We start from the raw sequence: 24660 nt of genomic DNA on the forward strand, positions 1-24660 counted from the left end.
GGTAATCAACAATTTGGGTTAATTATAGCATGGATGGTAGACCCCTTTTCACAAGGAAGATTGAAAGGAATTCCCTTTTTCAATAAAAACTGCAGGGGCTAGAATGGAAGTGGGGCCAGTGGTCTAGGATAGTGGAAGGGCAATGTTATCATTGAAATACTTGGGCTTACCTGTTCATTTGGACAGCAGTTGGCAATGGGCCAATTCAGTGGACCCATTCTCTACAAGTTTCTTCCAAAAAAATTTTTTAAAGATTTTCTACCATTAGTGATAGTTTCAGGAGTCAATATAACTCTACAATATAGTAAACATTATAAAGCACCTACTATATGCCAGGCACTATGCTAAATAAATCCTGGAATAAGTCAATAGCAAGAGTAGTGGTCAAGAGCCCTAGAGCACACTGTGGTGAAAATGGAAGAAGGTCACAGTTGCAATAATGTGTGGAAGCAAGGGAGATAACACCAATATCTTTTGTCACTACATCCAAGTGGCTTCAACCACTGGACAACCAAAAACTAAGAGGTTACAATCTTCTCTGCGATTTAACTGAGAAAAGGTCATAGATTTAGTAATTGAAAAATCATTGGTAAATTTAGAGAAAGCTGATGAGATGGGAAGCCAGACAACAGAGTTAAAAAGAGAAGAGAAAAGTTGAGCACTGACTGGCATGACTTTCTCAAGGACTTGAGTCATGAAAGGAAGACAAGATACATAATGATAGGTAGTAGGGAAAGATAAATCATTCAGAGTTTTTGAGGAGGAGGGAGACACAGGCATGTTTATAGGCAACAGGGACATAACCAATAGAAAGGGAGAAATTGAAGAGAGAGTGGAGATGACAGAGGAAGCAATCACCTAGAGAAGACAGGATGGAATGGGATCCCCTGTTCAGACAGAGGGGTCTGGCTTGCATAGAAAAGGGACATCTCACAACTCCACACCTGTGAGATTGGCTAAGATGACAGGAAAAAATAATGATGAATGTTAGAGGGGATGTGGGAAAACTGGGATATTGCTGTATTGTTGGTGGAGTTGTAAATGAATCCAACCATTCTGGAGAGCAATCTGGAATTATGCCCAAAAAGTTATCAAACTGTGCATACCCTTTGATCCAGCAGTATTACTATTGGGCTTATATCCCAAAGAACTACTAAAGAAAGGAAAGGGACCTGTATGTGCCAAAATGTTTGTGGCAGCCTTGTTTGTAGTGGCCAGAAACTGGAAATTGAGTAGATGTCCATTAGTTGGAGAATGGTTGGGTAAATTGTGTTACATGAATGTTATTGAATGTTATTGTTCTGTAAGAAATGACCAGCAGGATGAATACAGAGAGGCTTGGAGAGACTTACATGAACTGATGCTGAGTGAAATGAGCAGAACCAGGAGATCATTATATACTTCAACAACGATACTGTATGAGGATGTATTCTGATGAAAGTGGATTTCTTTGACAAAGAGAAGATCTAACTCAGTTTCAATTGATCAAGGATGGACAGAAGCAGCTACACCCAGAGAAGGAACATTGGGAAATAAGTATGAAGTGTTTGCATTTTTGTTTTTCATCCCAGGTTATTTTTACCTTCTGAATCCAATTCTTCCTGTGCACCAAGAGAACTGTTTGGTTCTGCACACATATATTGTATCTAGAATATACTGTGACATATTTAACATGTATAAGACTGCTTGACATCTAGGGGAGGGGGTAGAGGGAGGGAGGGGAAAAGTTGGAGCAGAAGTGAGTGCAAGGGATAATGTTGTAAAAATAACTGAATAAATAACCGAGGCATGGCTTCTGTCAATAAAAAATTATAATTAAAAAAAGAAAAAAAACAATGAGATGATTAAAGTCAGTTCCAAGTATTTGGTGATGAAGAGAGCCATCTACACCTAGAGAGAGGACTGTGAGAACTGAATGTGGGAATAACATAGCATTTTCATTTTTCTTGTTGTTTGCTTGCATTTTATTTTGCTTCTCTTTCTTTCTTGTGTGACATTATAATTGTATAAATACATACATACATATATATATATTGGATTTAACATATATTGGACTACTTGACATCTGGGACAGAGCATGGGGCAAGGGGGAAAAATTGGAACAGGGTTCCAATTCCAAGGGCTAATGTTGAAGAATTAATATGTTTTGAAAAATAAAAAGCTTTAATAAAAAAATTTTTTAATTAAAAAAAGAAAGAAAAGGGACATCTCTTCATGTAATAAAGGAAAGAAGGAGATAGTGAATAAAAGAAATGAAGTAAAATTAAAAGAGGAAAGAAGTGAGGCTAATGGCCTCAATTTTTTTTTCATGAAGTGTCCTTAACAGAGTTGGAGGAGGGGTTGAAGAGAGTTTAAAAGGTTTCAATAACTATTGAGTTATATAGGAATAAGTAAAGGTATAAAAATAGATAAACATAGGTGCCAAAGTGTCCAGTTGAGATTATACAACATAATTTTATGATGGACCAAATCAGCAGTGTGGTGGTTCTTCTCCAGCTTCATTCAGTAGCAAGTCAATAGGAGTAAAGGTTGCAAATGGTGGAAGTAATACAAGATTGAAGCTAGGCAAAGCATACTTTATGATAAGATAAAGGGCAAAGGTATTGAATTGGTTAGGGAAGGGAGATAGGGAAGGAAGGTGAGTGCAGCTAAAGCTCATCCCTCCTCCAATCAAAAGTCATGATTTGCCTAAAATCCAGATCTGACCATATGACTCAACCTCCCCCACACAGTAAACCACAATGTCTCCCTTCTACCTCTAAAATAAAATAAAATCTCTCTCTCTGTCTCTTTGTCTCTCTCTTTCCCTCTCTTCCTCCATACTCTCTCTTTCCCTCTCTTCCTCCATCCTTTCTCTTTTTCCTTTTAAATCCCTTCTCATTCAGATGCTTTTCTACTTCTCCAGTCTTCTTACACTACAATCCCTTCCAAGCCCTTACCAGCTACAATATCCTACTCTCTGTCCCTTGAACAAGATACTACATATCCTGATTCTATAATTTATAACTGGCTGAACTCCATGGATGGAATACTCTTCCTTTTCCTTTCCTTCTCTGCTTCCTGACTTCTCAGGTTCCTTTAAATTTCAACCCAAATTCCATCTTTTGAAAAAGAATCTTCCCTGTCGTCTTCAATGCTAATATTATTCATTTAAGTTTAAATCTTCCATTTACTTTTTATATAGATACACACATACACAGAGACATACAGAGAGAGAGAGAGAGACAGAAAAAAAAGCAGGGAAGACTGAGCTGATGAAAGTGGAGTGAGCAGAACTAGGAGAAGAATGGACACATTAATAGCAATATTTTATGATGATCAAATGGGAATGACTTGGCTATTCTCAGCAATAAAACGATCTAAGACAACTCCAAAAGACTGATGATGAAAAATGCTATCTGCTCACAAAGAAAGAATGAATGCTAATTGAATTTTGTTTTACTTTATGGTTCTTTTTTGATCTGTGTTTTCTTTAGCAATGTGACTAATACAGAAATGTTTTATATTACTATATGTGTATATATAAAATCTATATCAAATTATTTGCCTTCTCAAGAAGGGAAAAAGAGAGAAAGAGAGAGAATTTAAAACTCAAAATTTTTTGAATGTTAAAAATTTTTGTTTACATGTAATTGAGAAAAAACAAAGTGGAAAATTCCCTGGAGACATAACTGCAACAACAAGCTAATCTTACAAACTAACAATTGCCAAAATGTGAATATGGTAGGGAGGGTGAAGGGAGAGGAAGGAACAGCATATATGTAATAGTGTTAAGGTAATGGGTGTTTTGACGGGGGTCCCAGAATGCTATCATCTTTATCCAAAGGAATGGCCTTAATACATCAGCCCAGTGAGAAAGATGGAAATGAGTCAAGTACCTTCCTGCCCCCCTCAGATAGTATTATAAAAGTACCACGAAGTTGTGCTGCATTCCTTACTGGGCTTTTTTTTTTTTTTTTTTTTTTTTTTTTACTCCAACAAGCAGAAAAAAGACCTTGTTAAAAAATAATAACTTGTCCAGTCTTGCTCCTTGGGATTACAACTTTTTATTTCTTCCTTGGCTCCATGCCCAAGGCTCTGCCCTCACTGTTCTCAGACAACTGGCCCTCCCTATTTTGTGTCCAGGAACTCTTGTTCAACTCTAGACTTTTAACTCCTTACATAACAGCCACTGCAGAATTTGCACGTTTCTGTTTTCTCTTCCTGGTAAGTCTCTGACAGGGAGGGTGGGGAATTTATTTTCTTCCTATTCTTATATTTCCTATTTTGCTTGCAAAACCATGTCTATGAGCCAAATCTACCCTTCAATCATTTCTATGTGCTTTTTCCTCAAATCATTTGAGGGTTTTCAAGTGGATAATAGATATGTACCAGGAAAACTTTGTTGTCTCTTAGAGGTGGGTGTAAATTGACATCGGAGATCCAGCAGAAGTGAAACAGACTGCAACCAGAAGAAAAAGGGAAGGAAGGCTGGTTTGTTGGGCAAAGACTGAATACTTGATCCAGAGGGTAGGTACTTTTATTCTCTTCCAGGATTTTTTTCATCATATGTTTGTGTTTCTCAAATACCTAAAATGTCAGACAAAAGACAATGGAGAACACAGAGGTTCTGGCATTGGAAAACCTGAATTGAAATCTGGGCTCCACTACTATATGCATGATTTTAGACCAACATGAAGGGATTCGATTCAATGATTCCCAGTCTTTGAGCCCCAAATTTTCTTGGCACTAAATACATCTCTAGTCATGTATTTCCTCATTTAATGTAGATCCATAGTACTTCTACTATTCTGTAGATGGATTTAATATGAAAAAGAAGTCACTCACACTTGAAAACATTGGGATGATTTCTAAGGTCCACTCCAGCTTTAACTGAATTAATTGGATTAAATTTATCAAGTAACTTTGACACAAAGTGCCTAAACTTTTAGCCAGAAGGAATCTTAGAGATTATCTAATTTATTTTGTAAATGAAAAAAACAAAGTTCTGGAAGGAAATGCTTTGTCACATAGAGGAGGGAAACATTTTGGGCATAAATGATTAATGGTAGTCAGTACTAGAACTCAGGTTTCTGAATTCCCAGAATTTTTCTGTTATACCACATTGTATGACATATAATATTTTAAAATATGTAAATCTATGATATTCAACTTCCAGTCCAAATTCCATCTTGTGAAAAAGAACCTTAAAATGTATGATGTAGTTTATTATGGGCATTGTTCTTTTGTCCTGCTCTCTTCACTCTACTTCTCTTTACACTCTTGTGTGTCTCTGGATTCTTTACATTCTCCTTTGTTACAGTATGAACAGCCACTCATCCTCGGACACACATTTATTTTTACTTTTTTGTTATTGCAAATAGTGCAAATAAAGTAGACATCACTGGATGCATGGGTTCTTTCTTGCAGCTGTTAACCTCTTTGGGGCAGAATCCAAGTAAAATAATCTTTGAATCAGAGGGTATGAACAATTTGTAACTTGTCTTGCATATTCCCAAATTGTTTGCCAAATGGTTTGGACCAGTTTATAGCTCTACCAGCACTGAAATATCACCTTGTCTGTTCCAGGACTCTTTGTATTACCCCTACAACATTCCCTTTTCTTCTCCCTGTTTTGAATCTAATTTAAAACATCTACATCTTGTCAACACACTTTCCAACATAATTCTTTTCCCTACCATTTTTGGTCACAGTACTCAGCTCAGTCTTGGGATCTAAAGTTCCTGAAGTTTATTCTATATATTTATGTCACCCTCAAGTATTCTCCTTATTAAAATGCCCTTCTTTCATCGGGCTATACATCTTTTAAAACATAAACTAAGCAGAGAACTAACCTGAGGCCCAGTTTTGCTAGGATTTAAACACTGGTATTACATTGAAAATTAGATGAAGAAACTCCCCTCACTCCATCCCCCCAAATTAGATGTTTCTCCAATTCTGTTTTCTCCTATTTTAGCTCTTAGGAAAACTTGTTAATTTTATGTTAATAAAAAATATTACCCAAGACCCTCAACTCCAGCCAAGTGGAAGCATTCCAAGAACAGTGTTTTGAAGCACTGAGAATGTAATTAGGAGTGTAAGAGTTCCTTCAGAAAAACTTTGCCCCTTAAATCTTGAAAACAGGAAACAATTTTTCTATTGTGATCAAACTTTAAAGGATTTTAACCAATCCATATCAAAAGACACTCAGCTATAGAAGTTTCAACAAGAGTTCCCAAGCTCTGTGAACATCCTATATTGGAGTGATTTGATCAGGAGATATGGTTCTCCTGTTTCCCAGTGGCAGGAATCCATTCTGGTCCTCAGGTGCTCCTCCTACCTCCAGAAAAGCAGAGAAGAGCAGAGCAGAGCTTATGTTGATCAGGGATCCTTGGAAAGATTCACTGACAGTTGTGCACACTGGGCTTTCTTTTTTCTTTCTTTCCTGAGAAAGACAGCATAACAGAGTTGAGAGATAGGCCGAGCATTGGAACTGGGGAAAACTGAACTGGAATCCAGCCTTTGAAAAACTGACATATGACCACGTCCAATTCACTTAACATCCTAGGGTTCCTGGCTCACTAACTGCACCATGGATAGAGCAGTGGACCTAGAGTCAGGAAGTTGTTGTGGTTTGCTGTTGTTCAGTCATTTTTTCAGTCTTTGTGACCCCCCTTTGGGATTTTCTTAGCAAAGATCCTAGAAAGGTTTGCCATTTCCTTCTCCAGCTCGTTTTATAAATGAGGGAACCGAGGCAAAGATCAGGAAGACCTGAGTTCAAGTCCAGCCTCAGACATTTCTTAGCCAGCTGATCTTGTGCAAGACATTAAACTTCAGCCTACCTCAGTTTCCACAAGTGTAAAATAGAGACAGTAATAACACCTATCTCACAAGATTGCTGTGAGGATCAAAAATAGTAATATTTGTTAAAAGTTTTTACCAACAAAAGGATTTGCAACTGTCAATGCTGGAAAATTACTTACGTATATATCTTGTAAATAAAAAACTATAATTTAAAAAAAAGTTTTTACCACAGTGGCTGCTACGATATAATAGGCTTATTCCTTTCTGTTCTTCTTCCTAATATTGTGAGAAGTTGTTGACTATACAGAAAGTTCCTTACACTGATGAAACCACTTCACTGGACCCTTCTTTCCCAAAAAACATTTTTCTGAAGTTTATATACATTTAAAATACTGCTACAATAATATATGGTATCTGGGTCTTATTTTCTCTTTCTAAAACATCTTCACAGCCAAGATTCTTTAGGAGGATTTTCCTGAGCCTACTAGGTAGTTATTGTTTCTCTCCTTCTCTTAAAATTCTTTTGCATTACTTTTTTTAAAAAATTTTATTCATATTTCTGTTTTTACATCACTTAAATTTCTTCTATCCTCCTTTCTTCTCCCAGAGAGCCTTCTCATATAATAAAGAATATTTTCAAAGAAAAACAGCAAGAAATGTAAAAAATTAGCAAAATTTATTAAAGACTTTGAAAAAACTCATCATCTATGCAAAGTTAAACACCTGTGGATCTCCACTATGCAAAGCAATAGAGAAAGTAACTTTTCTTATCTGTTCTTTGGTGCCAAGATTGAATTTTGTAATTTTGTAACATTTATTTTCCATTTTGTGGTTATTTTCATTTACATTGTTAGAGTCATTGTACATACTGTTTCCTTGATGCTACTTATTCAAGTTTGCATCAATATATTTAAGCTTTTTATGCCTTTTTATATTAATCTTATATTTAATAGATTAGAGCACTAGAATATTCTATAACATTAAATGAACCACGAATTACTTTTTGTATACTTTGGGGGCTTTCTCACCTGGATGTATGCCATTTCCCACCCTCCAAAGTCTGTAAACTCCGTGGAAGCAGCTTAGTTTTCCTGGAGTCATCAAAACCAATCTCAAGAGCTAATTGATAAATTCCAAGTTTTTTCTAAGGCTACAAGTCAGGACTTGATTTAGTTTTGCTGACTTTCTAAACTTTAAAAGGTGGTAGAGAAAATGTTAATAATACAGATTAAATTTAAAATTTATAATTAAATGAAATAATTAATATATATTATATATAATATGTATATTGTATTATATTATTTATATTATATATAAATATATTAAAATATATAAATAATATATTATATTATTTATATTATATATAATTAATATAATTAAATAAAATAAATAAATAATAAAATAAAATAAATAATTATTTGTCCAAAGGATTATAAAATTAAAGATATCCTTTGACCTAGCAATAACACTACTAGGTCTGTATCCCAAAAAGATCAAAATAACTTTTATATACAAAAATATATGTAACAGCTCTTTTGTGATGGCAAAGAACTGAAAAATTGGGGGAATGCTCATCAATTGTGGAATAGCTCGATGTTAACACAGATCATAAGTGGCAGGCTCGGGATTCAAACCAAGTTCTCTGACTCCAGATCCAGTATTCATTCCATTACTGTCTTGTCGTCTCTAAGGACAGGGCACTTGTTTTATAAGTGTACCTTCCAGAACCTAAACCTATTATCAGTCTAGTTTAGGGCACTTTGGCACATAATGGGATTTTAGGATACTATTACAATACTGGCACTTATTCAGGGGAAGGAGATTTCAATGAGAAATCATGCTGGTCAAAAGCAATAATTGAACCGGAGACAATATTAGTTGGGTTTTTTAAAAAAAAATGTTTTCAGAGGGCCTGAACTTGAAGACTATCCAATAAATCAGTTTTCCTTCACAAAATCCTACTTTGAGGCTTCATTGTGATGTAGAAATATATTTCAAATAGTTGTGGTTTCTCAAAGGGTTCTGTCAGAGGTATGTAAACTCTTGCAAGTCCTGCCAAATCAAAAAGGCTTCAAGTGTCATATTAGTGACACATTATAATTTTCCTTTCTTTTTTATTTTTCAAAGGTTTTGTTAATATTCCTTTCATATATGTATATGAAAGGAATATTAACAAAAAGAATTTATATATATATATATATATATATATATATCTCACAGCTGCTTCTCAACAATAACCCTACCCTTACCATTGTATCTTCAATGAATTGAATAAGTACATTGTTCTAAAGCAAACACATTGGTCCTATCTGAAAAAGATAGGAGAGACTTGGGGGCAATTGAAGATATTAGGGAAAAAACTAGTAAATGTGGAAGTAAATTGTTCAGTATTAGAAAGGAAGATGCTTGAGTGGGCAATAGGATGGAGAAAATGGGAAGGCATGTGAAGAAAGCTTGGCTTTGGAACAAAGAAGTATCAGTTCATTGTCAGAGGATGGAGTAAAGGATAAAAGAATGGAAGACGATGTGAAGGGGTTTTGAAATAAAAATAAGGGGCAAGGGGGTTCACAGCAAATGATAATTTTCTTAGAGAATAAAGTGAGAGGAAAATGTGGAAGGCTTGAGGACAGAAGAGATCTGGAATAGCTTCTGTGGGAAGTGAGATAAAGAATCACTTAAAGAATCACTGTATATTAAGGAGGAATAAAAGGACTGTCTTATTGCCCTGAGAGCCTATTTGTAGTTAGGTACCATAAATCAATCTATAGCGTAATCCAGTCAGTCTTCTTAGGTGACATTCTGTAACTCTATTTAGCATCAAATAAGTAAAGTGGAGGAAATCTTTGGTGAAAATAATGCAGGTTTAGGATTTGGCAAGATTGGTAGTATTTAAGCAAAGTACCTAGGGGATGCAATAGAACAATAATGTGTAGAGTTGAATTAACTATCTCTGAGGGTAAGAGTAGGAGGAGTGAAAAGTGAAATCTCAACAGGATAATGATCTAAGTATATAAAGGAAAGGAGAGACAGGAAATTGAGGTCAAGATTATGGAGAAGAATAAATGTAGAAGAGGTGAAGCATAAAGAGCATTAGGCTAGTAAGAGATTATGGTCAGATAGAGGGATGTTGGAGGTTGTTGATAAGTAAAGTAGACCTCTGTAATGATGAAATCTATGGACTGACCATATTTGTGTGTGGTTGAGAATGAGAATAGAAACAAGTCATGTTTTAAAGAGATTGAGGAATTAAGAATTTAGGGAATGTGAGGAAGCATCAATACATATGTTGAAATCTCCTAGTATAAGGGCATAATTTGAAGAAGAAAGGAAAACATCATCCCAAGCACTGAATATGTTTGTCCTGTGGCACATGGCATGAGGCCCCATATGCAATAGCTAACAGGATTTGCACATTTTTAATAGAATGAACTTAAGGAGGTGAGGTTACTGAGCAATGAATGAAAAAGGGAGAGATTATAAGTGTCAGTGGTGAGCAAGTATTCCACCTCTATAGGATCAAAGTTACAGGTAATGTGAGTAAAAGTAATGGAGAGGATGACCAGGAGTGCAATGATTTCTGGAAGAAGTCAAATTTTAATGATAGCAAATCAATAGGTGTATTAGAGAAAGAATTCCAGAACAAAAGGAATTTGTTCACTGTGGCACAGGAGTTCTAGAGGGCAGCAAGGAAGGAGTGGACAAAGTCAGAGTGGGGGAAAGTGGAGCTGATAAAAAAAATGGGGGTGAGAGCACAGGAAGGTAGAGGTTGGGGAAGAGTTTGTTGTTTGGTGGCTGGTGATTAAGTTATACAGAAATAAAGAGAGTGATAGGTGGTAGGAATTTGCTAGTTGTAAAGGTAGAGGGTGGAATGTAAATTATAGCTGCCAATCTTAAATAACAACTGTACCACCTATCACAGAAAGCTGTCCTGAGGAAAGTGCTTTGTAAACCTAAAGTGCCATAGAAATGTGAGATAATATTTGCAAGAATCACTCTTTAAGACTCTCAAAAGAAATATGAGAAATGATTAGCAAATTTCCATTAACATTGGAAACTCTTGAGAAAATTTCTCAAACAAAGCTACTCATTATACAGAAATCAATGATTTATTCCATTAAGAAATAAATGACTTAAAAAACAAGCAGAAAGTGAATAGGAATATAAGTTATGAGGCCTGAATTTTAATACCAGTTTTCCCCTATAGGGCAGCAGACAGCATAAGAGGTAAAACACTAGACTTGAAACCAGAAAGATGGAGGCTATTTGATGACGCAGCCTATCTGACTATCCCCACATCTTTTCAGTCTGACCCCTGTCTCCATTAACAGTATCCCTAACTTGAATAATTAATACTCATTTGCATGCTAAATGCAACGTAAAATTTGTCCAGAGAGTCATCAGGGACTTTTAGTACAGACTTCACAACCCTATGTTTCCATTTGAATATGAAAAAAGCTTCCCAGTTCCATCTGTTTCTATTATAAAAATATCTCTTCTTCACAGAAAAAAAAAGCATAGCAAAATAATAAAGGGAAGGCAGCAAGGGAGTGGAAGTTTTGTAATAGAAGTACATAGAAGAATGGGGGCTCTCTATATTCTTAATCATTAAGGAGCCTTTCTCTAGATTCCAAGAATCATCCTCACCTTAAGGAAGTCTTTTTGTTCTCTCTGATCAAAGACATTCCCTGCTGCCTTCCTAAATCTGAAGTTTTGATCACCAAATCAGATTGGCAGGTGATATAGATTTGAACATTATAATAATGTAATCTGGCATGGTTATTCAAGCCAAGGGAGAATGTTTTTCTGAGCTAAGCAGGTTGTTAACTATCTCAGGGCTCTTAAATGTTTTCTCTTAAACTGTGAGATTACCCTTGGATTAGGAATAGATATACTTTTTTTTTTATTTTTAGGGTTTGCTTTTATTTATCTTTTACCTGTGCTACAGATATAAGGAATAAAATATTTTAAATAAAGAGATATAATTATAATTAACCTCTTCCTTTTTATGGCATAAGCAAAATGAATTTATAATGTATATATATGTAATTATAGATATTTATGAACATATATTTAAAGGCAGAAAAAGATACTAAAAATTTAAAACTCATTCTAATTTATTTCACCAGGATGTACAAGTTTTTCATGGACAGAGAATAGATATGATTTTGTTGGCAGTGAGCCCCAGGTTAGAGAAGGATGCCTACGTTTTGATTATTTGATCACAGTTTCTTTGGGGTCATGGCATGGCTTCTCACTTTGAAGCCCACTAGTCTTCAGGATAATATTGACACTGTTTGTCCTTGTATTCATGGCCACTTCTAACTCAGATTCAACCCAAATTTATATTCCTTCCTCTTCTCTTTTCTTCCTTCTCAATGTATCCTGAACCCATATAAATTTCTGCTTTTGTTCACAATGTTTTGCTAATCATGTTCTGGTTTGCTTCTTCAGTTTTACAATTACACATCCATCATCTAACACCAGAATGAGTTCTCCAGATTTCCTCCGACATGATTTCAAGATTATCCATGGCTACCCCATGGTTTATGCCTTTACATTCAATTGGGAAAGGATTGAACAGTTCCAATGCAGGCCAGAAGATATTTGGATAATCACTTATCCCAAATCTGGTGAGTATCATGTCTTTAAAAGAGATGTCTGCCCCAAATTCTTATTTCCTTCCCCCCTACAACTTTTTCCCCTTCAATCTTCACAAATCACTTGATTTTTCAACACTGATGAAATTATGAAATAATAATAATTTTGTTGCTATTTAGTCATGTCCAATTCTTCATGACCCCATTTGGGGTTTCCTTGGCAAAGATAGTGGCTTGTGATTTCCATCTCCAGCTCATTTTACAGTTGAGGGACTGAAGCAAATAGAATTAAGTGACTTGCCCAGGACTGTACAACAGGTAAGGCCAGATTTGAATCCTGACTCCAAGCCCAACTCTCTATACACTGCTTCACCCATACACTCTTATTGTCCTCAACAACATTTCTTCTTCACATCAGCCCTGTGAGATGTAAAGATAGGTAGATAAATACATGAATAATCAGAGTTGATTCAAAAAAATATAAAACAAGTTTTTGTACCCCCTGCCTAACTAGCTTATAAGACACACATATACATATATACATGCATATAGATTATATACACATATACATATCTAAAACATACATATACATATATCTCATAAGATTAGCATGAGAATCCATGGGGATGATGTACATCCATTTGGATGATATATATATATATATATATATATATATATATATATATATATATATATATGAAAGCCCTCGTAAAGTATAATGCCTTATGCAAATGGAAGTTGGGAGATGTAAATCTATCTGTGAATACGAACCTATGAGGAAGTCATTGCTTTTCTCTCTCATTGCTTCTCTTGCCCATGTTTCTACACTACCCTTTTTAGCCTAGAGATCTCAGGCTTCTTGCTTCTTTTGTTTGATCTGTGTCTATATATCTCACTGTCCCCCCTACCTTCTGAAATCTCTCCATAACTGTTTTTTTTTCTCTCCTCTAATATATAGGTTCTTTTATAGTTAGTTCAATTCCTTTTTTTTCCCAAGACTGAATTATTTAAATTTTCTCTCATTTTATTGCCCTGAATATTTTTTAGCAAAAGCTATCTTTTGCCTTTCTTTGTATCCCTGTGCTTAACACAGTGACAAACATAATAGGTACTTAATAATATTTTTTAAATTTATTTACAGACTGATTATTGACAACAAAAACTGCAACAAAATAAAAATAACAATAATAATAGTTAATTTTCATATAGCCTGTGAGATTTGCAAAGTGCTTTATATATATTAACTCATTTGATCTTCACAACAACTTTGGGAAGCAAGTGCTATTATTAAGCCCATTTTACAGATGAGGAAACTGAGACCGAATGCAGATAAGCAACTTTCCCAGAATTATCTGGCTAATAAATGTCTGAAGAAGGATTCAAAGTCAGTACTTCCTGACTCTAAATTTGGCCCAATCTCCACTGATCTCATTACTACTTGTACCCATGAATACAAGTTCATTGTATGACTCTATTATTTTTTGCCTTTATTTCAGGTACCACATGGATGAGTGAAATCATGGACTTAATTAAAAATGATGGTTTTGCTGAAAAACAGAAAAACATTCCAATTACTGAACGTATCCCAATGTTAGAGTCAGCAGCTCCTGGAATATTACCCACAAGTATTTACCCTATAAATGCTCTCATTATTTATTATGATTATCTTTCTCAAGGATAAAGTTGCTAAAAAAAATAAAAAAGGTTCAGTATTTTATCCTAAGAAATAGAAATAGTCCCACTAATTGTACGACAGGATTACAATTGCTGCCCATAACTTAGAAAAACAGATATAAACATTACCTCTTTTTGTTATAATAGGTATCATATCATTTGCCTTCTCAATGGGCAAAGGAGGGAGCTGAGAGGGGAAATTATTTGGAATTCAAAATAAAAAATGAATCTGAATTGTTCCCCAAAAATAATTTATCTATATTCTATTATAATTTCATTTTTTTTTCTATTACATTTTAAGTTGATTCAGGTCACACTTAAGGGTGAGGGCAAAAACTTAGCTCACTGACCATAGGTGTGATATAAGTTCTAACTGATCTTTGATTGCTGATAACAACAGCCACAGCAGCAGCAATAGTACTAGTGATGGTAATAGTTGTAGTAGTGGTAAGAGTAATAGTAGTAGTTTGTAGCCATAGTAAATAGTAATTGTTGTTGTAATAGTAATAGTTGTTGTAATGGTGGCAAAAGTAGTATTGTAGTAATAGTAATAGCAGTGACAGTAGCAGTTGTAGTAGTAGTAGTGTGATGGTGTTAGTAATAATAGTAGTATTTGTAGTAGAAGTAGTATTAGTAGTGATAGTTGTAGTTGTATTCCTAGTAGCTCTTTACAAATATTATTAATAATAGCACTTACTATGTGCCAGATTTACAATTATCTCCTTTGGTCCTTACAACAACTATTGGAAGTAGGTGCTATTATTATCCCTATTTTACAGAGGAGGAAATTGAAGCAAACCACTATTAAGTGAATATCCTCCAATAAACACACATTCGCCTTAATACTAATTGACCATGGCACAGGGTGCTATCTTAGGCAACCACACAGGCGGATGAATCTGCCTGTAGTTATCACCAAAGCCCCACCCAAGAAACAAAGGTAGTATGGTTTAGTAGATAGAGGATTTATCTCAAATTCAAGAAGAACTGGGTTCAAATGTTGCCTCTAATCCATCCTGGCTGGTCAAGTCACTAAACTCAATCTTCTAGAGTCAAGACAACTTTCTAAGACTATATAAATTGTAAAGATGCATACTATATGGGTAAAGGGAATTTCCTCATCAGGAAGTTCCCTATCCCAATCACCCTCTAATTTTTTGGTCTCAGGATCCTTTTATGCTCTTACAAATTATTGAGGTCCCCAAAAGCTTTTGTTTATGTGGGTTTATGGTCTATACCAATATTTACTGTATTTAAAATTAAAACTGATAAAAAAATTAATATTATTAATTTATTTTAAAATAATAACAAACCCATCACATGTCAATATAAGTAACTTACTTTATAAAAAATAAGAAAACTTATAAGTGAGAAAAATAATATTGCTTTACAGATCTTTTTCAAAATTTTAATGTCTGACTTGATAGAAGACAATTTTATTCTCCTATCTGCTTCTGCATTCAATGTGTTGCAATGTTATTTTTGCTGAAGAAAATCCAGACACACAGATATGTAATTGGATATGACAAGAGTATTTTAATAGGCAAATAGCATCTTAGTATTCATATAAAAGTAGTTTTGACTACAAACTATTAAAAGTAGTTTGATATATAGTTTGACAAATATATGACTAAAAAGGTCTCAAAGAAATCCCAAAGGCCCAGTGCTCACACTTTGAGAAGCAATGCCCCATAAAATCATGGGTCTACACTCATGATAGCAAACATCCTTGTCTCAGAAGAGGCTGTGGTTATTGGAGAGGCTTGGATCACTTAAGTTAGGGAGTCCTGAGCTGCAACAGAGTCTCAAATATATCTGGCACCAACAAAAGTAGTGCTCAAGGTGAAGGCTCCACCTGGCTGCCTAAAACCAGCTCACTTAGGAAAATGAAGCAAGTTAAAGCTTACATAAGGATTAGCTCCAGAAGTGACCACTGTGTCTCTAGCTTAAGCAAGAAAGGAAGTCTCAGTCTTCAAAAAAAAAAAAAAAAACCACAAGTCCAGACCCCTTCTTAATTAATGAAGCATACTCAGGAAAAATACTCTTTATTCCCCATAGTATCAACTTCCATGTAAATTACTTAGAGTTCCAGAAGGGACAATACATGGACCGGGAAAATCTACTTTTGATCTTCCTACCATATCAGAAAATCATAGCCTTAGAACAAGAAAGACCATTAGAGGCAAATCAAGTCCAACTCCCTCATTTTGGATAAGAAAACTGAGGCTAAAAGAGATTTATTGACTTGACAAAGTCAAATAATAAACATAAGAGAGTAGAACTTAAAGCCAGGGATTGCTTGCCATGGAACTTCTGAATATATACTTCTATACAAATTACTTGAAGGATAGGAAGTACAATATATGGACCTGTTGTGTTTTCATTGGGCGCTTACCCATCTTGGATCCACAAAGGGTCATATTAGCCAGAATAATGCTATTAGCAAAAACATTTTTCCTTAGCTTTGAGATGATGATAGTTCTTTGACCATTAAAGGGGATCATGTGTGCATAGGACCTCCAAGACCCAGCTACTGCTTTCATTCAACTGCAGCCTCTGTTTTCAGTGATCCACTGGTGAATTAATTCAATAAGGGGGAGGATGTGGAGAAGGAATTCCATCCCAGCTCTTCCCAGCATGAGAAAAGACAAAGACAACTAGAGATTGGGTTAGTCTTCCCAAGCAGATAATACTTTTCAGAAAGTTGCAAGAAAAGCATCAATTAAGACAAGATAGTAAAAATTTCAAGGGGAAATCTAATTTCTATATGTACATGACTTTTCTCAGGTACAGATGTCTTAGAAAAGCTGCCATCTCCTCGATTTGTGAAGAGTCACCTGCCAATTCCCCTCCTTCCTAAGAATTTCTGGGAGAGCAACTGCAAGGTAACCCCAGCCTTGAGAGACAAAGTAGTTCTTTATAAAGTACCAGCGTAGGAGACAAAAGACCAGGGGCCTATATGGCATATAGCACCTGCCTCTAAAGAATCATGTGTGAAAGTGCTTTGCAAACTATATTGATAGACAATGCAAGCTTATATCATCTGCCTTCCCTCTCACAATTCTAAGGGTATAGAAAGGTTAAGTATGTCAGCATTTCTTCCAGCTTAGCTTTGTACTAGTTTTCTAGTTAAATCCTCACCTATGTGACTCCTAATTTCTCAGCAGAGAGAAAAGTGTGATCATTGATAAATGACAAAAGTCAGTACTTTAAGGACAGAGCTCATTAATGTCAGTCTCTGTTATGTATCATGCACTACACCAAGTTCTGGGGATATAAAGAAAAGAAAATAGCAGGATCTGCTCTAGAGGAGACCACAATTGAATGGGGGAGACATGTTAACAACTATATGCCAGCAAGAACTAGACAAGATAAATTAAATATTATTAGTAGAATTAAGGGGAAAGATTTCCTGTAGAAGGTGGGATGTTAGCTGAAGCTTTGTGGCATTTGTTAAATGCCCACTATTTTCAAATGAGTGTATATAGAACTTTGTGAAGAGAAAGAAGAAGAGGTATTACATCTTTGATTAGTATAGGCATTTCCTTTACCAATGCAATTCACCACCTTCTCTGCAATTTAGGATCTTAAAGTTGTTTACAGAATTTCAGGATCACATATCTTGCCCACAGCCACATAGTTAGGATATATCAAAGGGACTTGAATTCAGGTCTTCATGGCTTTTAGGCTGATGTTCTTTCTTTTTGCCTCAAAGACCCTGGGAGTGTCAAGGCAAAAAACAAAAATAATTCCTGGGCTTCAAGAACTTTACATCTGTAACCCAGGCTCTACCCTGTCCCCCAAGATTTTTAGGTTTACACAGATGGAGTCCAATGCTGGGACTAACTCTCTCAATATCAGTGTCTTCATTTTCTTTCTTTTGCTTGTTGTTCTAATTTTTATTTAATAGAGGAAAGTATTCTAAATTAAGCCTAGTATATCCTAACTGTGGGTAATAGGACTTACATCTTCCATTCAATTATTCGATATGGGAATTGAGTATGCAATGACCTTCATTTTCACACCAGAGAAAATGATTAAGTCACAAAGGAGGCCAGAATCCATAAACAGATACAGAAACTTGGGGATGGGTCAGCCTACAAATAGACTCTTTTGTAGGCAAGGCTGGCCTCTAGTTGGTCGGGTACTTCAAGGCTAAGGACTGAAATGAAATGCTATACTTGTAGGCCATCCAATATCAACAAAAGATGGCTTACTTAATCATAGCCATCATAAGAATACTCAAAGAGGATGCAAGTAAAAATGGCCCCATTCATCTCCAAACAGCAGGTAGCTAAGTGGTGCTGCTGTAAATAGAGTGCCAGGACTTAAGTCAGAAGGAACTGGATTCAAATCCAGCCTCAGACACTTACTACCTGTGTGACCCTGGCCAAGTCACTTAACCCTACTTGCCTTAGTTTCCCCATCTGTAAAATGAATTACAGAAGGAAATGGCAAACCATTCTAGTATCTTTGCCAAGAAAACTCTAAGAAAACAAAGAGTTGGACGTTGTTAGAAACGCACTCTTTATACTAAAAATCAGATGTTGAAGAAAATTTATTAAAGAAGAATCATGTTAATGTTTCTGGCCAGAAGCGGGCTCCACTTTGGGAAGAGGGAGCCCGTGAAACCCTGAGAACAGAAGTGGGAGAAACTTTGTACTTGTTAATTTGGTGCAGCACCTCCCTTCAAAGACTGGATTGGTCCATTTCCTTCAGGGTTACAATCTTTCCCATAGGCCCACTATGTGTCTCCCCCTAAATATGTATAAGCATGTCACCCTCCCTCATCATGTATCCCATGTTCAAAAATGGTGGACAAAGCAAGCAATAGTGATTTGGTCAAGTCAGGTTACTGATTCCAACTACTTTGGATTGGATTGGCTATTATCTTAAGTTTGTGGTTTTCTCAAAACCATAAAATTCTTTCTTTTTCTTATTCTTTTCTTATTCTTTTATGGATTGGTTGAATCCTTCCTAGCCCCCCTAATTCCTTGTTTGCTCAAGGATTCTGAGAAATTGAAACTTAATTGTTCTGTGGAATCTTACCCTTCCTTAACTTCTCACCTTCTGAAAACCTATTGGGCAGTGGTACCTACCATCCTATACTACCTCAAAGCTTACAACACTTGATGGAAACTCAACTTTTCAGTATTTCTTATACTATCATTTAAAATAACATCTCCAAATGGAAAAGAACCTGATCCCCAGGATGTTTTTTTTGGGGGGGGATGCAGCCCACCAAGGCTGAAGGGTTTTTTATGCCCCAGACAATCAGAAAACCATCACTTCCTGGACCAATCCAGTCTCAAGGATAGTTTCCCTGCCAGGGGAAAAACTAACAAAGCCTCCATAGCAGATATGGTTTTACACAAAGTCTATCAATTCTTCTAGGAAGGAAACTCTATCCCTCTATCATTCTGGGGAGTCCTTTTTTGCCATGGTCCCCGCAGGACTTAAAGTACCAAACTGGTTTGAACCAGCTTGTAACTACCCATGGAGCAAAATCATCCAGTCATTTGCTCTTATACTATCAATGATCTAAAAAAAAATTTTTTACATTCTTAAATAAAGTTAGATTGTATTTTTAAATGTAGAAAGAACTTTCAGCTTTGGACTGTGGCTGCCTCACGCAGAACTAAGTTCAGTCCTCAGAATCTGACCTGTAGGGGAATGGGATTTGACTTTTCTCATATTCTCTGACTCATTATGTCCTTGACTCCAAGTAGAAAATCTCTAATGATTCATGTTTAGAGTCTCTAAAAAACTGTGTCCCTTTTAGAAAAATACCCACAATATAAAACAAATCAGATATATGACTATTATTTATTTTCTCCATGACAAAAGAAATGCTTAAATTACAAAAGACTCAGAAACACACATTGACAAAAACTCCTCTTATACTCTCCTGGAAGAGAAAGTTCCTGGAAGATTTGTGGAACTACAAAACAGGTATCAGTTTCACATCAGTCAACAAATCAACAAGCATTTATTAAGTTCTTGCTATATGCCAGGCACTCTGCTGAATTCTGGAAATACAAATACAGGCAGAAATAAAAACACTCCCATAGTGGAGCTTGAGAGCTGAAAAAGAGATGGGGGAAGAGATGAAGGAGGCTAGAGTGGAGACAGTATAAAGTCCAAGAAGAAAAGAAAACCATATTTATTAAGTGCCTACTACCTATGGCTTTTGATCTTTACCTTTCCCATTTCCAAAGCTCAGGTAGTTTTAGCCACAGGTTTAAATGGGGAACTCTTCAGCATTCTCGGCTCTACTCCCTATAATAACATCTCTTTCCTCCACTGCCTGCCTATAGGTTATCTACGTAGCTCGGAATGCCAAGGATGTGGCAGTCTCCTATTACCATTTTGACAGAATGAACAAGTTCCACCCCGATCCAGGCACATTTGCTGAGTACCTAGAGAAATTCATGTCTGGGAATGGTAAGTAAAGAAATTAAGACAAATTTACTGAGATAAGAGTCACAAAAGATGCTGCTGGCAGAAGTACTGTAGAGATCAGAAAGTATTCAGTAAATACTGTTATCAGCATGATCCTAAGTCATTTTATCCTCTTAAATGTCCATCTTTTTTATTCTCTCCTTGATGGGATTTCCATAGTTTCCCATGTTCTTTCTTTTTCTTTGTGGTCTTCCACTAAACTTGTAATTCAGTACTTCTATGCACTTACCTTTCACAATGACACAATCATCAACAAGAAATTTCAGGGAGCCGGGAGTGGGGGGAAGAAGAGAAAGTTCATTTTCTTTTTACTTCTGAACTTTCATATGCAGGGTTAAAACAAATTGCTGGTATACTTCATGATATATCTAGAAATCTCAACCTAATATGGGATGCTTCTAATGAATTTTTCCTTTTTCATTTTATTTTCCGAATGTAGTGAGCTATGGTCACTGGCATGAACATGTCATAAGCTGGTGGGAAAAGAAGAAAGATCACCCTATACTCTATCTGTTCTACGAGGACATAAAAGAGGTACAATTGACACAGTGATATATTTCAGCAAATCCTTTTCATACCACTGAGATGAAAGGTTGATTCCATCTAAAATGAAATAAGTGATGAAAGGCTTCTATGCAAGATATCCATACTAACCTCTTGTCTTTGATACAAACATCTATTGAATGGATGATTTCCATCTTATTTTAATTTTTGAAGATCACTTATGTATAATCATGGCCATCAGAAGGTTCAGCTATAATGGATCAGGTACCAATGGATTAGGTACCAATGATGATGTGATAATTCCACAAAATAGTTTTTATTCAAATTCTTCAGACTAACTTCTTTGAAATCAAAAGATTTGGATTTATATCTCAATTCTGATGTTTATTACCTGTTTGACTTTGAGTATGTTAATATCTATCTCAAGTAAATTAAATGACTCTACACTGTCTTTCTGGGCTTATACTACCAGTAAGTGACAGAATCATAATGAATTTCTGATTCAGTTTATGGAATCCTAGATTTAGTGCCAAAAAGAATCTTAAAGTACCTCTGGGCCAAAATCCTCCTTTTATAAATGAGCACACTGAGGCTTAAAGAGATTATTTTATTTACCAAAGGTCACATACATAGCAAAAACACAGTCTCCCACTGCATCCAAGGCCATCACTAGTCATCCAGTCCTATGTCTTACCATTGGATACGGATAACTATGGAGGAGAGAGCAAAACTGATGATTTTGAACAACTCTGGCTCACTTAAATGCAATTCATTTGAAAGTCAAAACATCACCTTCCTGATATCCTCTAGAGAAGAAAGAGGAAAAAACAAACAGTAAGTATCAGAGTTGAGATTTGAGCCCATGGCTTCTGACCCCAGACCAGCCCTCTATTCACTGAACCACTTTGATTGTATCTAGCTTTCTCCCACATCTGACTGTCTTGCTAAAATATTAAGAGTAGAGAAAAATGAGGAAACTTATTTTTATGGAAGGCAGAATAATTGAAATGAGTATGCTTTCCATTTCCAAAAGCAGCATTTATCATGGATCAAAGAAGAATGTTTTATTTCTGATTAATTTTTAATCTGATAAACATTTATTAAATTTTTAAATTTAAATTCTTTTTCCTTTTTTATCATTGTACAACTTTGTAGCTCAACTGAGATTTAAAGATTAAAGTTACCAAGATCACAAAGCTTAATGATGATGAATAATCATCTTGCCAAGGGAGTTCACATGACTTAGAATCAAATGCACTAACAAATATTTACATTGTTGATCAAATAAAAGCATAATTAAAGAGGGAGTTATCACAGACCTTTTCTTTAACTGATTTATATTTAATTCATATTCTTCATCTTTCTTATCTCTCAAAATATCTTTCTCCATCCATAGGATCCAAAGAGAGAAATTAAGAAGGTGATGCAATTCCTAGGAAAGAAATTTGATGAAGAAACTTTGGACAGAATTGTCCAACACACATCCTTTGAATCCATGAAAGATAATTTAATGGTGAATTACAAGTCACTACCAACTTCTTTGATGGACCATAATATCTCTCCTTTCATGCGCAAAGGTAAATATTGCCATTTTAAACTTTTTTGTTTCAGGCCCACAATTTTATCAATGTGGGGAACTCCCAATATGGAAAAACCCTCTACCAATACAATTCAGAGCTTTAATGATTTGTCATTTATATTCTAAAAGAATTTTCTGGGGCATTGAAATATTAAATACCTTATCCATAATTATGCAACTATTCCTAAATTAAAGTGATCTATTCTCTACAGCTGAGTTTCTTAAACTGTGGTTTGTGAACCCATATGGGTTCTCATAACTGAATGTAGGAGTTATGAAATTATGATTTGTTATCAGTAAATATTTAATTCAGACATCTATTACATACCTGTATAAAATTTCTGAGATGAAAAAGGTGTCATGAATGGACAAACTTTAAAAAGCCCTGCTCTGCCTAAGTTATGTTGCCAGTTAGTAGCCCAAGTTTGAAAGTCTAAATCAAAACAATTAAATTGGGAAGAGAAGTTAAAGGTCATCTATAATTCTCTCATCTTATACATGTGAAAACTAAGACTCATGGGCATTAAATCCAAGATCACATATCTTATAAGTAAGAGAGTTGGAATTATTATTATTATTATGGTGGTGGTGGTGGTGGTGGTGGAAGATGTTGTTATTTAATTCTTTAAGACTTACAAGGCACTTTATAATTATGGAAGGCAGGTGCTATTATTTTTCCCATTTTGCAGTTATGGACACCAAGCTGCAAACAGGTAAGCAATTTGGTCAGGATCACAGAGCTAGTTTCTGAGAGACAGATTTGACCTCAGATCTTATCCTAATTCCAGATCCAGTGCTTTAGCCACTCTATCATCCAGGTGCTTCAACCTTTTTTGAACTTTATTTCCTCTTGTTTCAGCCCATGGAGAAATGGAATGGCTTTCTTCCTCTAGTCATCTTGATGAAGTAATTCTTAGCATTTATTAAAATATTATTCAGTTCGTTGGGAATTTCATCCTTTTTTCTCTCTTTTGTCTTCAGGGATTGCTGGTGATTGGAAGAACTACTTTACTGTGGCACAAAATGAGAAATTCGATGCAGATTATGAGAAAAAGATGAGTGGAACAACTCTGAAGTTCCGAACTGAAATCTGAAAAAAAAAAAAAAGTTTTATGCATTAAGTAGATTTGTTGCAATTACATTTCAATAAATATCTCTAATAAAAGTTTTTCCCCTCAACCTACAAAATAAAAACAACTATCTTGATGGTTCAAATAAGAATAATTGCATAAGAAACAGAGCCAAAAACTGGGGCAAATTCTAAGAAATCCAGATCCTCTCCAACTCCTGACAAATAGTTTTCTTTTTTTTAATTTAATGTAATTTTTTTTAAAGTAGGACATCTATATTTTCTCTAACCCATCTTGCTGTCCCCATCATCCCCTCCAAATCAGGGGAAAAAACTCTTGTAATTAATTAATAAAAAAAATTAACAAACAAACAGAATAAGCAAGTAAATAGATAAATGAATGGATGAATAAGCAAATAAAAAGATAGATAAATAAATTTAAAAACCAAGTGAAACAGATTCACTAATTGACTGTCCCAAAATATTTCATTCCACATGAAATGGCTTCTCCCTCCTCCCCCACTTTGAACTGGTTTTATATTGCACAGGCATACCAGTAGGGACAGAGAAAATATGTAGCCACATGGGTTTGACTCTGAATCAGGAAAGGGCTGCCAAGGAAAAGCAGATACAATGACTTCCAGTCTATCTCCCAAACAAATGTTCTGTTATCCTGTCCATATGTTCCCATAAAAGAACAGCATCTAAAAAGACTTAACTCCTCAGGGAAACTTAGCTTGGTTGATAGATTGTAAGCTCCTTGAAGTCAGGGACTGCCCTTTATCTTTCTTTGCATCTCTTTGTATCTTTGTATCTCGGCACAGTGTCTGGCATACTGTGGGTGCTTAATAAGGGTTTACTGACCTAAAGACTGGTTATGCACACTAAAGAATTTCTATAAAGGGAAACTCATATTAACAAAAAACAGTAAAATCAAGACAAGCCATTATTTCTTCAGGCTCATAGAACTCATGGAGAAGGAGTTTGAAGAA

The 24660-nt window shown here is 35.4% G+C and overlaps 1 protein-coding gene across 2 annotated transcripts; it reads left to right on the top strand.

The window, feature by feature from the left end:
• Positions 1-3996: 3996 nt before the first annotated feature.
• LOC100927203 (sulfotransferase family cytosolic 1B member 1-like) lies at positions 3997-23782 on the top strand. Of its 2 annotated transcripts, XM_012552924.2 has the most exons (9): positions 3997-4206; positions 4396-4509; positions 12235-12413; positions 13877-14005; positions 16842-16939; positions 20372-20498; positions 20956-21050; positions 22417-22597; positions 23581-23728. In XM_012552924.2, the coding sequence occupies exons 3-9, from the start codon at positions 12269-12271 to the stop codon at positions 23691-23693; spliced, it is 888 nt and encodes a 295-aa protein (XP_012408378.1). In that variant the 5' UTR covers positions 3997-4206; positions 4396-4509; positions 12235-12268; the 3' UTR covers positions 23694-23728. The 2 variants fall into 2 exon arrangements, with proteins under 2 accessions (XP_012408378.1, XP_023362403.1); XM_023506635.2 differs by lacking the exon at positions 3997-4206 and having other exon boundaries at positions 4213-4509; positions 23581-23782.
• The last annotated feature ends 878 nt before the right edge of the window (positions 23783-24660 follow it).

This window comes from Sarcophilus harrisii, chromosome 6 (assembly GCF_902635505.1).
Source record: "Sarcophilus harrisii chromosome 6, mSarHar1.11, whole genome shotgun sequence".
NCBI classification, from domain to species: Eukaryota; Metazoa; Chordata; class Mammalia; order Dasyuromorphia; family Dasyuridae; genus Sarcophilus; species Sarcophilus harrisii.

Bases quoted from the DNA above. Each gene is read 5' to 3' on its own strand.
- LOC100927203 (XM_012552924.2), top strand. From the start codon at position 12,269: ATGAGTTCTCCAGATTTCCTCCGACATGATTTCAAGATTATCCATGGC. The intron at 21,051-22,416 runs GTACAATTGACA...CTCCATCCATAG, and splicing joins TCTACGAGGACATAAAAGAG to GATCCAAAGAGAGAAATTAA. The intron at 22,598-23,580 runs GTAAATATTGCC...TTTTGTCTTCAG, and splicing joins CTCTCCTTTCATGCGCAAAG to GGATTGCTGGTGATTGGAAG.